This window comes from Macrosteles quadrilineatus, unplaced genomic scaffold (assembly GCF_028750875.1).
Source record: "Macrosteles quadrilineatus isolate MER2022 unplaced genomic scaffold, UCM_ALF_1.0 Scaffold_1__1_contigs__length_201487025, whole genome shotgun sequence".
NCBI classification, from domain to species: domain Eukaryota; kingdom Metazoa; phylum Arthropoda; class Insecta; order Hemiptera; family Cicadellidae; genus Macrosteles; species Macrosteles quadrilineatus.
Genome location: NW_026542594.1, coordinates 47,510,854 through 47,532,104, shown reverse-complemented (window position 1 = coordinate 47,532,104; position 21,251 = coordinate 47,510,854). Strand labels below are relative to the sequence as shown.

The 21,251-nt window shown below is 35.1% G+C and overlaps 2 protein-coding genes and 1 pseudogene across 10 annotated transcripts in view; 2 read left to right on the top strand and 1 right to left on the bottom strand.

The window, feature by feature from the left end:
- LOC128982937 (rab5 GDP/GTP exchange factor-like) overlaps window positions 1–2,009 on the top strand; it is a 255,403-nt gene extending 253,394 nt beyond the window's left edge. For all 7 annotated transcript variants that reach the window (XM_054402024.1, XM_054402025.1, XM_054402028.1 and 4 more), the window contains one exon: window positions 1,788–2,009. In XM_054402024.1, the coding sequence (XP_054257999.1) occupies window positions 1,788–1,934 (147 nt within the window). In that variant the 3' untranslated portion in view covers window positions 1,935–2,009. The remainder of the gene's footprint in view (window positions 1–1,787) is intronic.
- Window positions 2,010–5,143: 3,134 nt separating this feature from the next.
- LOC128996632 (uncharacterized) lies at window positions 5,144–7,547 on the top strand (annotated as a pseudogene).
- An 11,281-nt stretch (window positions 7,548–18,828) lies between these two features.
- LOC128982531 (protein singles bar-like) overlaps window positions 18,829–21,251 on the bottom strand; it is a 94,845-nt gene continuing 92,422 nt past the window's right edge. For all 3 annotated transcript variants that reach the window (XM_054401492.1, XM_054401498.1, XM_054401489.1), the window contains exon 5: window positions 18,829–18,944. In XM_054401492.1, coding sequence (XP_054257467.1) covers window positions 18,867–18,944 — 78 coding nt within the window. In that variant the 3' untranslated portion in view covers window positions 18,829–18,866. The remainder of the gene's footprint in view (window positions 18,945–21,251) is intronic.

Here is a 21,251-nt window from a genome sequence, read left to right as displayed (position 1 = left end):
TGTTTATTCCCTATGTTTACTACTGTATTAATTAAATAAACACTGTTTTTTACTTTATAAAGCATTTTTCCCTTTTCCCTAGCTATTGTTATGTAAAAACAACAATATGTTCTGTAATCCAAACTATTCAATAGTCCGAACTACCCCAGGTCCCTATTAGTTCGGATTAAAGAGGTTCTACTGTATTTAAGTCAGTTCAACACATGTCATGATAAAAGTCGTTGGATTGCAGCGAAGCGTCTACTGAGATATCTAGTTGGGACTAGAAAGTATGCACTTACATTCAGATCTACCAATAACTTCAATTTGGAAGTTGACACAGATTGGGCTGGCAACACTATTGATAGAAGATCGTCAACTGGTTTTGTCTTGAAAGCTGGAGGATGTGCAGTTTCTTGGGAATCAAGGAAACAACGTACTGTTGCTTTATCCAGTACGAAAGCGGAATACTTAGCAATGAGTAATATAACTAAAGAGGTGTGTTTTATGAAAAACTTCTTAAGTGAAATAAGTGACAAGCTCTACACCGTTGTACTATATGATAACAATCAAAGTGCTCAGAAGTTTATTCAAAACACTCAAGATCATAATCGCACGAAGCACATTGATGTTAGATATCACTTCATTAGAGAAGCTGTACAAAAGAAGTTCATTGAAATCAAGTATATGCTAACAAAAAAAACGGCAGATATTTTAACTAAATCTTTGTCATGTGAAAAATGTTATCACTTTGTGACGGACTTGGGACTTAAAGATTCTGATTAAATAAAAAAGATTTTTGATTAAGGGGGAATGTTGAGGATTTTATATAGTATTGCTTTGCTTGTGCTATATAATCAAATATATTTTAAATGTATCTTTTATATCAGCTGCTTGATTATTTTATGTTGTTCTAATATGTTTACATTGAAGTGTTAGTGTTTTAATATTTTTCCTTTTTACATCAATAATTATTAATAAAGTATTTTATGTATTTTATTCCCTCGTTTCATCAAGGTCGATGATGTCTTTAGGATCGGGAAGATGATCACAGTTCTGCTGCTATTGTGGGTGACGATCATTATGTCCCTGCGATCATGGATTATAGTCATGATGACTGGAAATAAAAAATCCTGTCCCGTCCTGAATTAAAAATACCATCCTGACTATTATTACTTTAGAAAATAAGGGATTTTTACTCAATTTTTTGTATGTGTTGTAGTTTTAATGTTAAAGTGAGTTTATAATAATCAGAGGTTTTATGTACAGCACTTACTATGTACACTCGCCACCCACTTCCACGCTCCTGGACTGCAATTGTTTACTATTATTTATTATTTTTATCAAATCTTTATGCAGGTACTTTGGCTGTCTCAAATTTACTAAGAGCTCTCTTAGTAGCTCTAATTAACTAAAATTGAGTCTCAAGTACCTTATGGCCCAGAATAGAGGCCGCCCGTTTAAGCCAGTTTATCATGTTTCTACTGTATTTAGAAATCAACCCATACTATTCTAGGTAACATGTTATTCATTGTTCAAATGTGTATTGTATTTTTAGTTGTTCAAAAGTGTAAAACTGTTTTCATATTTAAAAAGAAATTTAAAATTGTAACACTTTTTCTAGTACTGTATTTTTAGAACAGTTAATTGACCATCTGAAGTAATAGGAGATGAAAACCATCCTTAAGTAATTGATTTATCAATATATTTCTCTAAAAGTGAAGGAAACAACCCCCCACCATTTCTCTCCCTTAACACATCTACAGATGTAGGATTTCAACTCTTGTAATAAAAGTGTTCTGTCACAGGGATTCTCTACCCAAGGCTGGCAAATACCAAGCATCCCTTGTGAGACTGGGGTGACTCCTGCTCCGGCACCACCCAAGTCAAAGTCTAATGACAAGATTGTCAAAGCCCTCAGTGGTGTCATGGATACGTTTGACAACCTTCTATAACTAGACTGTGTAGTTGTTATCTTACCAAATATATTTATTTGATCTACAAGTTAACTAAGATTTGTAGTATTGCAATTTGATATTATATGTACCTTGGTATTATATGTTTGGGTAATTCAATTTGAGTTTTAAACTGTTGTAAACCAGTTTTTAAGTAGGCTTCTTCAACTAGTTTGACAAAATTTATTGCTGACAATCCATTATTTATTGAACCCTTGAGAGAGCTTATTATGATTTAATAAATTTAACCAACTAGATAACCTGTTGCTCAAAATTGAGCAAAACTGCAACTTGTAATAAAATAATGAAGAAAAAACATAGACAGCAAGACCTCAATCATAGAGTCACTCTAAAGTAATTTCTATCACTGATTATAGAAATATGAAAAATATTATGTTGTAAAAATTATAAAAGCAATCAACGGTACAATATTTAAATATAGATCTGTTCTCATACTGCTTTGGTTATCTCTTATGTACTGTCGCCCTCTATGAGAACGTAGATGTCAACCACACACTGTAAAGTGATCTTTTCAAACCTAATGTAGCAAGCTTAATCCCTCTCTTGACGCCAACCAGTACGACACGTATTCTAGCATTATTAAATTATTCCTACGATATGTTCTGTTTTAGGCATGTTTAAGTTAGGTGCCCCAACCATAGTCTCCGGTTGGGAACATAAGAGTGTATTTCACGACGGATCTAGAATGGATTCACGGTTAACATTATTAGTTTTTGAACTGCCACTCTGTATCTGTCAAATTGTGAGGTTGATGCAAGTGGTCACGTTTGCGCTCCTTCCAGCCACTCACAGTTCTTCGTCTTACTGGTGGCATTTTATTTTAAATTTAGATAAAATATGAAAGTTAACCAATCAACAGAAAAAACTAGAAAGTAATTTTGACACACATTGTAAATTACATGATAATGTGGTAATGTAACGGGTAACTGCACTGTAAATAATCACTTTCAAACATTCACTTAATCACACCGAACTGTAACCAAAACTACATGATAATTCAGTAAAATACAATGTAAGGTAAATAAATGCCACTATTACAAACAATTTGTTTGTCAGGTCTTGCTAGGAAACTCTTTTTTTATAAACCAGACTGAGATGTTTAAATAAAAATATAAAATTCCGGCTTTGATCTGGAAGTAATAAGTCCTAGAGTCTGTGGTTAACCTTAAAAACTATATCAAACTACGTCCATATATTTAGTTGTAAACAAAGGGAATCGAGTTTTATGGTTTGATCTAATGTCAACAGGTAGCGCCGCCGTTCCCAAACTTAAGCCCTTAACTGTACTTAAGTGATGCCCTTTCTTAATACTCTTAGACGTATTTGCACATCTACGTGAAAATGCCTTTAATTTGACACCTCAAACGTTAAAATCCGCCAAGCCGTTATCTAGTTATGACTGTGAAAAGAAAACTGCTTGCGTATTAATATATAGATAATAAATTAATTATAATAATTAATTAAATAAACCAATCGATTATGATTTAACCAATTGACGTATTACAGGCCTTTTATTCAGGCCTTAACATCAATAAAAATCTTCTTAACTACCGAACTGATTTGACTAAACTCATTTTGTTTGAAATTGAGTATACTGTATAGGGTTTTATTTTTGAAAAAAATTTGGATTACTTAATAACGTTTAAACACCATATTAGGTAAAGAAAACTTGGTATACCTATTTAACCCCTTAACCGCGACACACACGTTATTTAGTGGTAGTATTCTGTACACGTTATTTCGATGCAACACCCTTGTGGAGTTAACCGCGACGCCCGAGTTTAGACGGTTTTGACGTTCTCAGCTGATTTATTTCATTGATACAAGTCTTCTGCTCATTTCTTTCCATGGTACATTGACCCTGAGAATTGACAGACCATTTAGTGCTGCACTCAAGTGTATCTTTCTGGAACTAAATCTATGCCACATGTTCTGCAGTATCATAGGTTGTGCTTGGTAGTTGTAAATAAAATTTTGTATACAAGAAATGAGGCAAGGCTGCTTTTAAAAGACGTTTTGTTTATTAAATCTTTATACAGTGTGGAAGATAAGTCCCGGAACGTTTTAATATATTTTTTACCAATAGGCAAAAGGTTTTTTATTAGGGATAAAGTAATGAGACTCTGTATATCAATAATAGACATAAATTTCTACTCTTTTAAGCTATTATCACTTTTTTATTCCTTAAGGGGGGTGGGCTCACGAGGAGTCAAACAAAATTCTTAAATAACAGCATATGTCGAGTTTGGTATCAAATTAAAGGACTTAGGTAGCAAAACACATTGCTGCAAACCCGAACTCAAACGGACAACCGAGTCAAAAACGGCAGCCGTTTGAATATTTCTTGAGCCCTGTGGGACACCTACTCTAATTTCTCTCCATTCAGATTTTGACTCAGGGCCGGATTTCCCAATAGGCCCGGTAGGCCCGGGCCTATGGGCGCAAGCTCCCAGAGGGCGCATGGCCAAGAAAATTTTTATTTTAATATCTAAAAATAAAAATAAATAGTCATAGTTCATTAAAAAAACTCTGGCTAATAAAGCATTCTGATTCTGAAGTTCATAGAAAGAAATAATTGTTAGAAGATTTAAACTATTTTTCAGAATTACGCATCAATTTCGTTACAACATTGGTACGGGAGTAGGCTGTAGGGGTGTTGACGAGCGCCCGAGCTGTACGCATCGTATTGCCACTGCACTGCCACTATGTTGGCTCGGTGCTACTGATCGAGTAATTAGGGGTGCATGCGTGCTAGACACTGTTACCACCAAACACACAAAACAAATTACTCACAAAACAAAAGTTATTGACTAATCTTTTGATTAATTTACAACAATCTGCAGGATCAAGTTAAAATATATAATTAGTTGTGTTGAATATTTAAAAAAATATTAATTTATCTTTAAAATTAACGAAAAAATATTAATATCAGTTTGCAACAGGTTTTCGACAAATTCAATACCCTCCCAAGCACCATTAATACTGTAAATTTCTCCTCAGACCTACAGGCCGCTGTACACGAGGACAGTAGTGGCGGACAGTAATGGCGGCCACTAGTGGCCGCCAGTATGTTTGACGGTCAGAACACCATTACACGGGGCCATTAGTAGCTTCCACTAACTGGCATAAAAGTGGACGCCAGTTGATCTGCGGTGTTTGACAAAAAAGGAGTGACGACTGTATTTAACATGATAGAAAGTGAAAAAGAGTATCAGGAAGCCGTTAATGATGCAGTTAGGGAAGTGGTGGTGTGTTTGAGTGAAGAACTGCAAGAAATATTGAATGAAAGTAGAACATGCTGGGTGAAGGAATGGGTATCCCGAAGAGAGACACTTGGAGCTTCAGCTACTATTATGCGTGAGCTCTCTGAAGAGGATCCTCTAGAATTCAAGAAACACCTGAGAATGAGTGTGAATCAGTTTAATGAACTGTTATCTTCAATCGAACCTAAGATTAAGAAAACTGATACGGTCATGAGAAATGCTATTCCTGCAAGAGCAAAGCTGGAAGTTGCTTTAAGGTATTTGGCTGCTGGTGACAGTTACCAGTCTCTTTCATTACTGTTCCGTATTCCGGCTTGCACGATTTCAAGATTTATGCCAGAAGTGCTAGAAGCTATTACAACTGCACTTAGTGATTACATGAAGGTAAGCTGGGTAATTTTTGAGTTTTGTAAGCTATATATTTTGCAGTAAAGAAACTACAGTTAGTGCCAAATGTGACTTTCAAGTCTGCCTATAAGACCAAGTTTAATTTAATATTGCCTTTATGGATGGACTAAACTGTCACATTTGGCACGAATAGTACATTAGGTTTAGTTTTAAAAAAGGGCCCGTTGTCAATGGTGTGACTGGTGCGGTAACCCTTGAACGATGGTCTCTGTACAGTTTGAGGCAAATGTTACGGACCAATGTAAGACAAATATTTTTAGGTTGCTCTTAAAAAAAATAATTTCTGTGTTTTAGATTTATTAGCAAAGAAATATCTTTTACAAATTTGTAATTGAGAATAAAGAAATCGACACTTGTTTTTTTAATTGTATCAATTACAATTAAAAATTATAACAAACATGACACAGGATAATACTTAGGTCTTTACTGGAGGTTTCTATAAACACAACTTCCATCAAGTGAAAAGTCATCACAGTCTGAGTCAACCCCATATGATGAAGAGCTGTAACCCATCAATGGAGACGCTTGAGGAGACTCAATTAACTTCAACCGTTCTGTTGTTATTAAAGATTGTATCTTGTCTTGTAAAGTTAGACGATTTTTGGTTGGTAGAGTACGTAGTTGAGCTGCTATATGGTTTCCAAAGGCAGCCATCTCATCGATCTCCACTGATGAAGTGGATGAAGGCCGGGTCTTGTCAGTAATTTGCTGTAACTTTGCTATTGCATGTTCGACTTTCGCTAGCTTGGTCATGCGCCTTTTTTTCGGTAGTGGAGGAACGAAGTTCGTTTCTGTGTTTTCGGTGGGGATTTCTTGAACCGTTTCGTCATTACCATCTTGATCCAATTCCGTAAGGTCATCGTCAAAATTTTCTTCAACAACACTTGTATTAGAGGGAGTGCCTGGTTCTTCTATAGCCTGGAATTAAAAGATGGCGTTAGCAAGTGTATTGTTGACAATCTAAGTTTAGAGAGTTTAACTTTGGACACGCTACTTCAGTTCATGCTATAGAGTTAGTGAAAGTATGTTTATATTTAGATTTTTTCTGTTTCTGTATATTTGGACATGTTGTTATTATTATTATTATTTTTTTTTTTTAAGTACAATATTAAGCAAAGTTTTCTATTTTAGGTTCCACAAACTCAGGAGGAGTGGGTCAAAAAAAATTCAGAAAAACTTTGAAACTAAATGGAATTTCCCTTCATGTTGTGGTGCCATTGATGGTAAACATGTTGCCATTAAACGTCCACCGGGAAGTTGTTCTGAATTTTTTAACTATAAAGGAGGTTATAGTGTAATTCTTTTGGCACTGGTTGACGCTGACTGCAAATTTATGTACATCGATGTGGGAAGCAATGGAAGAGCCAATGATGGTAATGTTTTCAGATTATCTACTCTGAAGTCAGCGATGGACAACAATCAGTTAGATTTTCCAAATGATTACATTATTGTGGCTGATGACGCCTTTCCCTTGTCTCCAAACATGATGAAGCCATTTTCAAGAAGAAACCTAGATTTAAAGGAACGTATCTTTAACTACCGCTTGTCGAGAGCACGCAGAGTAGTCGAGAATGCCTTTGGGATTTTGGCTGCAAGATTTCGAATCTTTGGAAAGGAGATTGAAGTCGATTTACCCACTGTAGATCTAATCGTAAAATGTGCGTGTACTATCCATAACTGGCTACGGACAACATCACCTGGAACATACTTTGAAAGAGGTTGGGTCGACTACGAAGACATAGAGACAGGAATCTGTCACCCTGGTCAGTGGCGTACAATAGGAGTCGAGCTTCCTTCAATAACAGGAGGTCGGAAAACAAACTCATATTCAAAGAGAGCTTCGGATATAAGAAAAAAATTGGCCGATTACTTCAGTGCAGAAGGGCAAGTTTCTTGGCAACTGAAAGCTATTGGCATGTGAAGGAGCTTTCAATGGGCACACAAACGTGAAACTGTCATATATTGCAATAAGAGTTTTGCACATTGTAATAACGTTATTTAAAAAATATCCAGGATTAATGGCAGTATTTTGTATATATTTAACGTAACTTTTAATAAAGGTGTATTAAGTAATAAAACTACTGTTATTTAATTTGCCTGCAATTCATTTGATTGCTTATTACTTTATCAATATATTTACCTTATTTAAGTACTGTAATAAAGATAAAAAATTATAATTAAGTAAAGGGTATGTGTATTTTTAAATACTGCTTAGTGTATATATTTTTAATTTTGTATCTTTATTACAGTACTTAAATAAGGTAAATATATTAATATATTTACCTTATTATAATCATAAAAATATAATTTATTTGCAAATGAATTAAATTATAAATTGATTTTTATTAATTTAATTTGCACTAATATTAATTTATTAATCAATGCCATATATTTTATTTTATTAAAATAAAGTATATTTGAAAGATTTTATCAACTTATATTAGTAAAAGAGTTCAAATGAGATCTAAAAATTAAAACTTACCAAATTAGATGTGGATTTTCTCGTAACTGAAACATCTCTCATGAAACTGTCTGCTGTGGAAAACCAAGGCAACTTTGGTACGTATAAATCGTCTGTACCTTTACCACTTTTTTTGGACTCGCACACCTTCAACAGTTCTGATTTGTATGTGCTCTTTATAGCTTTTATACGGGCTCTTAAGAAAGCTATATCTGGTACGGGTACACCTTCTTCTGTTAAATCAACCATTAACTTCAACATTGCACTTTCTCTTTTTGCCTTATTAGCATAATCAGAGTGCCTTGTGTTCCACAAGAGCTCATAGTTAACGTAAATGTCAAGAAATTTCATTATATGGTCTTGGTTCCACTTGATACATGGTTTTTTCTTCCCTTCTTCAGTTTTCTGTGACGTTCCCTCTTCGGATTTCTGTGACTTTGGAACAGGACATGACTTCAAATTCACAAATTTATAATCGTCAGTACAAATAACCCGTCAAACACTACTGAACGCACATGAAATGTACACTATAAAGAAACTTTGAGCACACACAAACAACCTTCCTCCACAGAGTCCAGTGAGCTACTGGCGGCCACTACCTTAAAAGACACGTCCAGTAATGGCCGCCACTAGGTCACGTGACCGTCACGTGACCGTCTACTGGCCCCTCAACGTCCACTAAAAGCAAACCTGTTTGACTTTACTGGCTGCCACTACGTATTGGACGTTGAAGCGTCTAGTACTCCTGTACACGAGGACAATAGATGTAAATTCACTGGCGGCCATTAGTGTCCACTGCTATTGGACGCCACTATTGTCCTCGTGTACAGCGGCCTTAAGGATCGGTATGTTTGGCCGGAATATTGCTCTGTAGTCTGTTTTGCTTTGGAAATATAACCTAGATGCAGTACCACCATAGATTAAATATAACCTTTGAATATAACTCCAAGTCGACATCCTATCACGTTGTTAATTTAAATTCTTTTTCATGTCTAGTTCACGTTGGTGACACTGGACGTTTGTTTTGACGTACTGTAGGCCTACTTTTGTTTCTATTATTTTAGGGTTAGTTCTATGATGTGTTTTAATTTCTTGTAATAACCAGGAAACGACCTAGGCTATTGTTTATGATTATATCGTTTTATTTTGGATAAACTAAGTTTAAATAACAAGAATTGTTTTCAGCTAATCCATAAAGATGACAAATCTACTAGTACTAAAAGAGTGTGTTTAATCTATGGTATCACTTACTATATGGAGTTCATGTTTTTGGGCCTGAAATTGGAATCAATAGCCATGTTTTTCGCAGGAATGCTCGGTGGATTGAGTTGTTTTATTTCAGTCCCACAAACGTGAACATTTACTAAAAGCATAAGATTGCTAAAAGTGTTTAACACGGCATTTTGTTAAAGCTAAATGAGTCAATTATTAAAAAAACTTGCAGTGATAAAATTCCGACGAGGAGTGTTATTCAAGCAATTAACTTAGGCCTATGGGCATGATAACTGTGACCAGTCCAGGGGGCGGAAAATTATTTGGGCCTAGGGGCGACAAAATGCTAAATCCGGCCCTGTTTTGACTGCAAACCTCCTTTTAAAATAACAGTTCTTTGAAATGTACCTATTATATAAGATCTCAACCATAAAACAGATCCATAAATTTTCAGTTTTTTTTAAGAATGTCATGGTTGACACAATCGAAAGCCTTGGATAAATCATAAAACACCCCCATTGTACTCTGCGACTCATCCAAGGCCCATGACACTTCATTAACAAAATGGGATATAGTGGTCATTGTGCTGCAACCCTTTCCAAAACCAAAATGTTTACTACTAGATATATTGTTTGTTTCCAAGAAATTATAAATTTGGTTATAAGCAATTTTTTCAAAAATCCTGGAAAAAGAAGGTAAAAGTGATACAGGCCTATAATTGTCAGGATTATGCTTTTCACCTTTCTTAAAAAGTGGCTTGAGTTCTCCATATTTAAATTGTTTAAGAAATATGTTTTTTTGGAATGATTGGTTAATAATAATTGTGAGAGGTTCTGAAATAGTCTATAACTTTTTTCACTAGATCAACCGAAATTTCATCCCATCCCGCAGATTTTTTATTTTTTAGTGATTTGATTACTTTGACTACATCTTTTTGCTCAATGGCTTCAAAATCAAAATGAAATAGTTGTTTGTTAGTCATTATATAAGTTCCTTGTCATATTTAGTGCCTCAAATTCACATGGTGATGTTCCCATTTCCTTGGTTATATTTTGGTGAATTTTTTATTAAAGAATTCAGCTATTTCTTGTACGTCGCTAATGGTTTTATTTGGGAGTTTAATATCAGGAAAACTATTCTTGACATTTTTACAACCTAGCTCTGATTTAACAACACACTACGCAGCCTTACTCCCATTTTCTGATTTGTCTATAACTTAAATGTAGCATTTCACATTCTTTTGGATTGATTACAAACTTTCTTGAAAATTGTTTTATACTTTCTAACATAATCCTTAACGAGTCCATCGTTTGACTTTTTGCCAGTTTACTAGGTTCTCGTCTATTTATACTAGATATTCTAATACCCTTTGCTACCCAAGACTTATTTTTATTTTTGTTGTTGTAAAAAGTATTGTGAAAGTGGCAAAAAAAGTTAATACAATTTTCTTCAAAACAATTTTTTACAGATACATCCCATTTTATTAGCGAATTTCCCATATATTAGCGAATTTCCCATATAGGGAATAAGCTATTACCATAGTACTCATGGTAAGACCTGGACCCAGGACCGATTTAATTTTTCGTTTTGAGGTCCCTAGAGGCCAAAAACACCATCCGTTCAAATTCATATAAATATATATAAATATGATATAAATGTATTTATATATGTGTCCGTTAGCGCGATAACTCAAGCAGAAATGATCCGATTTTGATGAAATTTGGTACAAACGTGTAAACCTACGTTTATTCGAATGAGTTCGCGAACCGGCATAATCGGACCATGGGAACGGGGGTTTATGGAGGGTTTTATGGGGTAAAAATGGGGTTTTCCCATTTTTTACCCTAAAAACAAAAAATTTGCAATTTCTTTTTACACCTTTATGTTGAGATTAAAAAAAGAAATAATTTAGTAGGACTATATTGAAGCGCTGTTGTATGCCTAACGGTCACGGAGAAAATTCAAAAATAGTGTAATTTAAAATTCCCATGTTATTCTTATGGAGAAAATGAAAACTGTTGTAGTTTACTTGTTTATGGATATACTAGCTGTACCCGCGGGATTTGCCCCGTTTAACTTCATAAGTATTCGCATGGCTCAATCACGTCCTGGTTGAATTTCGTTCGTTACGCTCACTCACCTTTGGGTTGGAGCTCGTTCGCTGCGCTCACTTGCCTTCAGTCGTTCGCTATGCTAACTCGCCTCCAGGTTGAAGTTCGTTCGCTACGCTCACTCACCTTTTGGTTGCAAATTAGCTGTTGTCATAAATTAAAAGTTAGTGCTGCACCCTGTTGGTAATCCTTGTAACTTTACTGCTATTGAACATCATAGAACAGAACCAACTTGTTTAATTGAAACAGCTGTTAAGAAATTCCTTTTAAATGAAAAATCATAAGGTTAACATGGGAAACTCCAGAGCCACTGGGGCGGAGCCCGAAAGTCCGATCAGGATAAAAACTACTTAGTTTTCCTATTTAATGCCCAAAGAATCGGTGTACCGAATTTCAGCCTCCTAGGTAAATGGGAAGTGGGAGAATTAGTGATGAGTGAGTGAGTGAGTGAGTGTGTCAGTCAGTGAGGGCTTTGCCTTTTATATATTTAGATATTGAAAAAATTTGGCAAATTTATTTATTTCATCCTATACTATTGACGTAAGGTCAAAAAACACTTTATACCTTACCCGTAGCAGCAAACCTATTCACTTGTTAAATCTAATGTTATTTAAATTTGGAATAAATTTGTCTTATTTATGGAAATATTTTAGTAGAAATGTAATCAGACAAGTTGAAATTCGCTTAGTCTGCAGGTTTGCTGCGGCGGGAGTATTTCTTTAATATTATTTACAAAACTTGTGACTTTGGCTTTTGAAAACTTTCTTTTTGTTGTTGTTTTATCTGTTCTGTCCTTATCATCCTCAAATGAACTATCAAAAATATTTATAAACAAAGCCCTATGATCTGAAATATCGAATTATAAATTCTTTGTCTGGACTGAATATGTTGAATTTATTTTTCTAGTTAAGATATTATCAATGCAGGATTCCGTGTGTTGTGTAATTCGAGTTGGTGATGTAAAGTTAATTTTAAACCCATATTGATTTAACAGAGAAATAAAATTTTGTTTTTGATTTGGATAGCTACAGTCCTCCAACAAATCAATATTAAAATCCTCAGCTGTGTATACATTTCTTACCTTTGTTGTTTTATTGAGCATTATAAATAACCTTTCTAGCTTATTGAGAAACAACTTAAAATTAGTTACACAAGGAGTCCTGTATATTGAAATTACTAGGTGGCGTTCGCAGAGGCATCCATAAAATTGAGCGGAGTCATCAAGGGTTCATATTATATTGTTTTGTCATACTGCAGTAAAAACAGTCGTTTTTAACGCATGCGTTGCGGGTCTAAAGTGGCATTTTTACTCTTTAGGGAGTAAAAATTGTTTTTATCCTCTGGAGTAAAAATCTACTGTTGTCAACTCAGTTGTAAATTTCTATTGTAAACGATTGCATGTATCGAAATATGTATCGATTCGTGCTTCGTAATCATTTTAACCTACAGTCTACAGTCTCTTCCCATAGATTTTTAGCATCGCAGATGCATTAATCCATTCCCACACTCAACACTGCTCCCCTTTACTCCTTCCTTCACCACCCCCTACGTCGTGGACCTGTTTCCCTCTCTTCCCATAGCATTTTAGGATTGCAGATACATTAATGTAATTGCCAAAGACAGTTCCCACATTCAGCACTGCAAGCCTTACTGCTTCCTTCACCATTTCCTTCGTCATAGACCTGTTTCCTTCCCTTCTCATAGCATTTAAGTATTAGATACATTTATCAAACTGCCCAAACGGTTCCCCCACTCTGCACTGCCAGCCTTTACTACTTCCTTCACCACTTCCTACATCGTGGGGCCTGTTTCCTTCCCTTCTCATAGCATTTTAGGATTAAAGATACATTAATCTAACTGCCATACAGAGGGTTCTCACACTATGCTCATACTTTACTACTTCCTAAGCCACTTCCTACATCGTGGACCTCTTTTCATCACTTTCCATAGCATTTTAGTATTTTAGATACGTTAATCTAATGGCCACAAACATTCCCCACACTCCGCACTGCTAGCCTTTACTACTTCTTTCACCATTTTCTATGTCGTAGGGATGCTTCCATCCCTTCTCAACGCATTTCAGCATTGCAGATACATTAATCTAACTGCTACAAACGGTTTCCAGTTCCCACACTCCACACTGCTCACCTTACTACTTCCTTTACCTCTTCTTACCTGTTTCCCTCCTGTTCTTCCTGTGTTCTGTTCTGTTGGACCTGTTTCCCTCTCTTCCCATAGAATTTTAAGATTGTAGATACCTTAATCATAAACAGTTTCCACACTCCGGACAGCTCGCCTTGACTACTTCCATCGCCACTTCCTACATTTCGGACCTGTTTCCCTCCCTTCCCATAGCATTTTTGGATTGCAGATCCCTTAATCTAACTGTCATAAAAAGTTCCCACACTCCAGACTGCTCGCATTTACTACTTCCTTCACCACTTCCCTACGTCACGGACCTGTTTCCCTCCCTTTCCATAGCATTTTAGGATTGCAGATACCTTAATCTAATCGTTATAAACAGTTCCTAAACTCCGGACAGCTCGCCTTGACTACTTCCTACGTCGGGGACCCGTTTTTCTCCCTTCCCATAGAAATTTAGGAATGCAGATACCTACCTAAATCTAATCGTCATAAACAGTTTCCAAACTCCAGACTGCTCACCTTTACTACCTCCTTCACCTATGTCACGGACCTCTAGCTAGTGTCGTCATTTGATTATATTTATGATCCATACCGTTTCTGTTCTAATATCTGTGGAATAATGCTATCAGCTATTTCTTTATCTACTGCATTCAAAAGTCAACAGCTCATATGTCTTTGTTTATGTGCACTAAAATACTCAAATACTGCTTCCATCAGGATTACATTGAAACTTTGAGACCCAGTGGGGCAGATTCCTGAGAGACTTTTTTAACGCCATATAGATTTTGGCATTCACCAATATCGTGTTTATCACCATGCAACATTTGTAAAAGATTGATTCAGCCGTCTAGGAGGAGTTTGCGTATTACGAAATGCACAAGAGTCGGCGTATAAGAGCTTTGCTCGCTCCGCTCATCAATAATTTTTTTAGTAAAAATCTCAATGTATGATGATTCAAAAAAATAGTTGTTTTTGTTGTGATGAGATGATTGTTTGTACATTGATAATTGGTATAGTAGTCCTGATCTTTTAATGTTTTTTTTCATTTGAACAAAACCAATGCTTGTGGTACAGTAAGATGGGAGAGAATAGGTATGCCTGAATTTCAGAAAGAGTTACTAGCTGGCGAACGGGAGGTTGTTAATGAAGTTATAATGCACAAGCATGGTTGTAAGGTGTGCAGATAAAAGAGAATTTATGATGATCACAATAGAACATTATGAAAAAGTAGCTGACTCCGGAAAAGTTAACTACATAACAAAAGAAAAGGTTATGAAGCCAAAATGTGTACAAGAATATAACTATAGCATGGGCCTCTGTAGATCACACCGATATGATGCTAAGCAATGTTACATGTGTTGGGTGCACCCAAAAGTGGTATAAAAACTATTTTTACATTTTAAGGATCTGGCAATACTCAATTCTCATGCAATATAGGCCTACCTATGTGTAAGTGGCAAGAAACCAACACTGGCAGAATTTCATTTAGAGCTAGTTCGCCAACTTTTAGAGGAAAACATGGCAGCTCAGACCCACAGTAAAAAAACGGTGCTCGTCCTTCTCCCAGTGATACACCACTGAGATTGACACAGCATCATTTTCCATCATGTATTCCTTCAACAGAAAAAAGAGTATCCCTCACATCAATTCTATGTTTGCAGTCCATGCAATGAACCGGCCAGGCGGGATTCAAGGTATCAGTGCCAGGACTGCGCGGTTTCCTTGTGCGTAGTGCCGTGCTTCAGGGAATATCATACCCTGCATCTATATTTATAAAAGAGGAAGTTTGTATATTTATATATATATTTGAACGTTATGGACTCCGAAACCGCTCGAGAGATTGTAATGAAACTTTCAGGTATTATTAAGCATTATTCAAGGATGGTTTGTGTGATGTTTGGAGCAGATCCGTCTCCAAAAAGGGCTTCACCCCCGTGGCTCTGAAGTTTCCCATGTTAACCTTATGAGTACTTATATTTAAATGGAATTAAAGAATCTTAACAGCTGGTTCAACTAAACAATTTGATTCTGTGATGTTCAAATAGCATTAAAAAGTTAATAGGTTTACCAACAGGGTGCATCACTATTATTTTTTTAAATTTATGACAACAGCTAATTTGCAATTAAAAGGTGAGTGAGCGTAGCAAACAAACTTCAACCTGGAGGCGACTTAGCGTTACGAACGAGTTAAACCTGAAGGCAAGTGAGCGCAGTGAACGAGCTCCAACCTAAAGGTGAGTAAGCGTAGCAAACAAACTTCAACCAGGACGTGATTGAGCGATGCGAACGAGCTCATCTTGAAAATGATAATGTCTAAAAAGTGAAAAGTAACCTTTGTACATGGTGTTTTTTCCTTCAATATTTATTACTTGAAACATCGACTCATGTGACCAGACAACAAAATAAAACCTGTAAGCTTTGGCTAATATGCAATGCCGTAAGTAAATATGATCAATACAATATTTTATTATTTATTTATTAGCCTATTATTATTAATTATTTAGCAAATTAAAAAAATTTAATTATCATTTACGTTAACATGAACTAGATAACACGTTGCTCGAAATCGAGCAAAACTGAAACTTGTATGTAAAAAAAACAAAAAACATAAACAGCAAGACCTTAATCAAAAGAGTTGCTCTAAAATAATGTATATGACCGATTATAGAAATATAAAAATATTATGATGTAAAAAATATAAAAGTAATCTAAAATATTTAAATTTACATTCACTATCATACTGCTTTGGTTATCTCTTATGTATAGTAGGCGGGTGCACTCTATGAGCACGTAGATGTCAACCACACACTGTAAAGTGAGCTTTTGACCTAATGTAGCTCAATTCCTCTCTTGACGCCAACCATCGCTACTCTTATTCTAGCATTGTTAAATTATTTCTTGTATGTGTTCTGTTTTAGGCGTGTTTAAATTAGGGTTCCCGACCCAAGTCTCCGGTTGGGAACATAAGAGGGTAAGCAAGTGGATCCAACGACAGATCTAGAATGGATACGCGTTTAACATTATTAGTGTTGGAAAAACTATACGATTTATTTGGCCAGGTGGTGCTTTGTTTTCAGCTTTAAAAATTGCTGCAACATCTACACATGTAGCACCATTGTAGCGAGGGAAGACACGTCTTCTGTCTCTTATTATGTACATAAGAATCTCACTTGACTCCTCGGAGCTCTCGTCCCTACATAATGTCTGCCAGTCTTCAAAGATTTGCAAATGGGTCGGCATTGTGACCCTATTTCCCGCATATTTTTTCATTGCATTTTTTGTTTGAATTGTGCTTAATTCTCTTTTGGGTTCTAGTGACGTTTTTGTACTTACTTAGATATCTGTGCGTATTCAGGATCATCACCTTATTGAGGAATTAGAGGACCCACTCGGTGGTAAAACGTGTCACGGATCATAAAATTGTAGATCCCCTGTGGAACTTTCTCGTCTTAATGAGCTTCGGAGCTGACCATGGTAAAGGCAGAATTGAATTGACAAACTTTATCCAAATAACTTCTATATATAAGTCTCACAGCCCTATTTTCAGATTGGGACTTTCCAATAAGATCCTGAAGGTATTGTGAATTGCACAAATAAGGTAAACGAACCTTTCATTGATGACAACAAAGAGTAAAAACTTAACTGTCTCGGCCAGTCTTTTCTTGCTTAAAAATATGTAAGCTACTTCAATGTAAACATTTAACGTTCATTTGTCCGAGATTAGACTATCACAACGGTGGTACTACCACTATGTAGCCACCAAATGTTCAATTAAGAGGTTGATGAAAGCGGTCATGTTCGCGTTCTCCCCAGCCACTCACAGTTCTTCGTCGTACTGGCGGCATTTGATTTTAAATTTAAATGAAATAAGGAAGTTAACAAATCAACAGAAAACACTATAAAGCAATTGGAATTTTGATACACATTGTAAATTACGTGATAATATGGTAATGTAATGGATAACTGCCCTGCGAATAATCATTTTTAAACATTCACTTCATCACATCGAACTGTAACATGATAATCAGTAAAATACGATGTAAGGTGAATAAATTTAACCATAGAAAAAAATAATAAAATATTTATTAAATATTTATTCTTAAACTCTTCATTATGAACCAGAACCAGACTTAGTTAACAGATTGAAACAAAATATAAATCCCAGCTTTTCTCTGGAAGTTTTAAGTCCTGCAGTCTGTGGTTAACCTAAAAAACTATTTTAAACTAAACTACGTCCATATGTTATTTGTAAACAAAAGGAAATGAGTTTGATCAAATGTCAACAGAAAGCGCCACCTTCCAAACTTTAGCCCTTAACTGTACTTAAGTGATGCCCTTTCTTAATATTCTGTGTGAAAATACCTTTAATCTGTGTTTATAATCTATGTGAAAATACCTTTAATTTGACACCTCAAACGTTAAAATCCGTCAAACCGTTATCGAGTTATGACTGTGAAAAGAAACCTGCTTGCGTATATTAATATATAGATACTATTACAATGTTTATTATAACATTTATCATAGTTAATTGCTTTAAAATGTGTTGTAAACTAGGTTTCCTCAAAATGTTTAAAAACCACAACAAATTGCAAAAACCCCGTGCTGGGTCATCGGCGAGCGTAATTAAACCATGCGCCACTGATCGCATCGAAACAGCGGCGCGCCAACTTATGTACTTATGTACTGTAGTAATGGTGGTTAAGGGGTTAATCAATATAAATTTACTTAAATTAACCCTTTGTCCCAAATTGCAGTGTTTTAGACTCGGCTGCAAATTTTTTTAAGCAGACAAGCCAGAAGTGATACGTAAGTGTTCTTAAGATCTTAAAAAAAAAATAAAGGATAAAACTAATTACTGGCCTTTGTCTTAACCCAGTTTAAAGTTGCAGCTATTTCAAATTTTAAAAGAATCGTGACAATTTTGTCTACAAGATGGAGATTGGACTGGGTCACAAACCCATTTGAACAGGTGCTGTTAAACTTTTAATCCTAATTTCAACAAAACCAAAACTTTTTCACAACCTTATCATGTTCATAGACACAAATATTTTTATATATAACGATGGCAACTGAAATCAATGATGATTCTAAACTCTGGAGGCTCCTAGTCCTAGGTCTTACCGTGGACACCACAGCAGCAGCTACCTTCTCAGAAGGAAAATTCACCAGAACATTGTTACTGTAGTCCCATTTCAACAAATCCAACTAAATCTAGCTTGACACAAGTAAAAGGAACAATAAAAACTTTTTATCTTTGTTTTTATACTTTTATAAAAAAAGATTTTATAAAAAATTGTTACATCACCTAAAATCATGCATATCCCTTAAAATGGCAGTAAGCATGGTATGCATCTAGACCGTACAAGGCTGTAAGAATAAATCCAAGCATCTGAAAAAGACAATATTTTGTTTATTTTCTATGAATTAAATTGATTATTAAGTATTTTTAAATACTAAGGTTCTGATTATTTATGATGATGTGTTATATACTTACATTCATTAAATTATAATTTTTACCTACAACAGTTTTGAACCGTAATTTTTAAAGGAGTAGGATTTTTACCATTTTATTTAGAATTTAAAGGACCATAACATACTACAGTAGACTCCCTCTTATCCGGACATCTTTTAACCCGACTAATACTCGGCGGAAATGACATCTCTTTAAAAAAAAATTTTATCAGCGCATCGGTTTAACCAGATTAGTAATCTGGTTAAACCGATGCGATTAGATCGGCCTAAAGTGGGCGGTACTGAAACGACTGTTCTCGTGGGAAAGATTTGAGACCAGTGATAACGTGTCTAAATACAATGCTCTCCTAAATTTAAATCAAATACTGTATACAGTATGCATTTAAACGGTCCGTTTTAACGAGTTTTTGGGGATGTCGATTAAACCAGAAAAACCGTTCCCACTGTCCCGAGGAGTCCGAATAAGAGGGAGTCTACTGTAATTTGAATCACGATCTGCTTTTTTTCTAAAATCCGATTTCTTGTTATTTTATGGTTTTTGTAATGGGAAAATAGCATAAGTTACAATAACTTTTGAGCCGTAATTTTTACGGGAATAGGATTTGTACAATTATGTTCAGAATTTAAAAGACTATAACATCCTAAATTTTTATCAAAACCGTTCAGACCATATTTGAGCAAATCCAATTTTTCTGTAATTTCTAAAAAAAATCATCATTAAAAATCAACATTTCAAAAAAATGAAAAAAAAACATCTGGAGATACCATAGATTAGTTAGTACCTACATACCAAATTTAATCAAAATTGAGACTACAGTTGTGGTCTGTAGATCTGTACATAACTAACAGATACACACACATACACCTACATACACACACACCTACACACATAGAAATCACTTTGCAAAACCCCTTTTTTGGGCTCAGGGGGCCCAAATTGGATATATCCACTCAAAACTGAAACTCAAAAATTTTGACAAAAACAATACTTTCTCCATCTATACTACTTATAAAATCATCTATACTTCCAGGAATTTGCATGGAAATTCTAATTAGGCTCTAGGTGTGCAATAAGAAGCGTTTTCAAGAAATTCCATCAGGAACCCAGTGGCCTCTTAAGTTCCCGTGTTATACTTATGGGAGAAAAGGTTTGTTTACATTTGAAAAGATGAATATATTTTTATTTTATACTATTAACTAAGAGAACAGCTGGTTGTTTGATCAAAATGGAAATATTTACATTATTTTATAGCTTGAAAATTGGTGTTTTATTGCGTAAAACATTTTGTAATTGTTAAATGGATTTAAAAATCATGATATGTACACTATTTGTTGATGGTTTTAAGATCAACCCTCAGTAACTAAATAACAGTGTATTATTCAGAATATCAATGTCAAAGGAACGATTATATGCAATCAAGTTTCATCTAATATTTTGAGGGATAACATCAGCCTTCTTCTATCACTACTTTATAATTGGTGCTCAATAGAAAAGATCAGAAAAGCTTGATAAGTTTAATCACTTCCTTTCCCTTCTATAATAAAAACGGCACCTCATGCAATTTCAGATGAGTACCTATGTTCCTTTACAATCCCAGTTCACCTTTTTGGCATATTATGTTAAAAGTATTAGCTTTTTATTTTTTTGAGTAATGTATGATTGATATTGAGTGTTAATAATTACTTTTACTGGAGAGGTGAGAAAAGCCACTTATATGTGAGTACATTCTGCTTGGTAAAAACATCATAGACACTGTAGACCTACAGCTGTTTGGGGCCTTTGACGGTTATATTAGAACTACAATAAAATATCGTGCAAGGTTTTTATGTTACTTTAAGATACATAAAACTTTCCAATACAGTTTTGGGAGATCTGACAGTACTATTGGAAAATTAGGTTTAAGCAAGTAAACCCATGTGAAAGGAGATACAGCGGGAATTGTTTTCTAGCAAAAAATATTATGTAGGTGGTGACAGAGAGAGCAGTTTTGTAAATGAAGAAGTTCTGTCTTAGTTTAACCTCAGAGTAAATACTTAAAACTTATGTGTATTATTACTCTGAGGTTTAACTTAAGGGGTCACATACCATTAACTAAAAATTTTGTGAGCAAAAAAGCCGACGACGGGGTAAGCTAATATATTGTAATAGGGGAAGAAAGTAAAAAGAACAGCTGATATAGATGGGATCAACTACAATACATCACAACGCAGGACTCGTGATCCA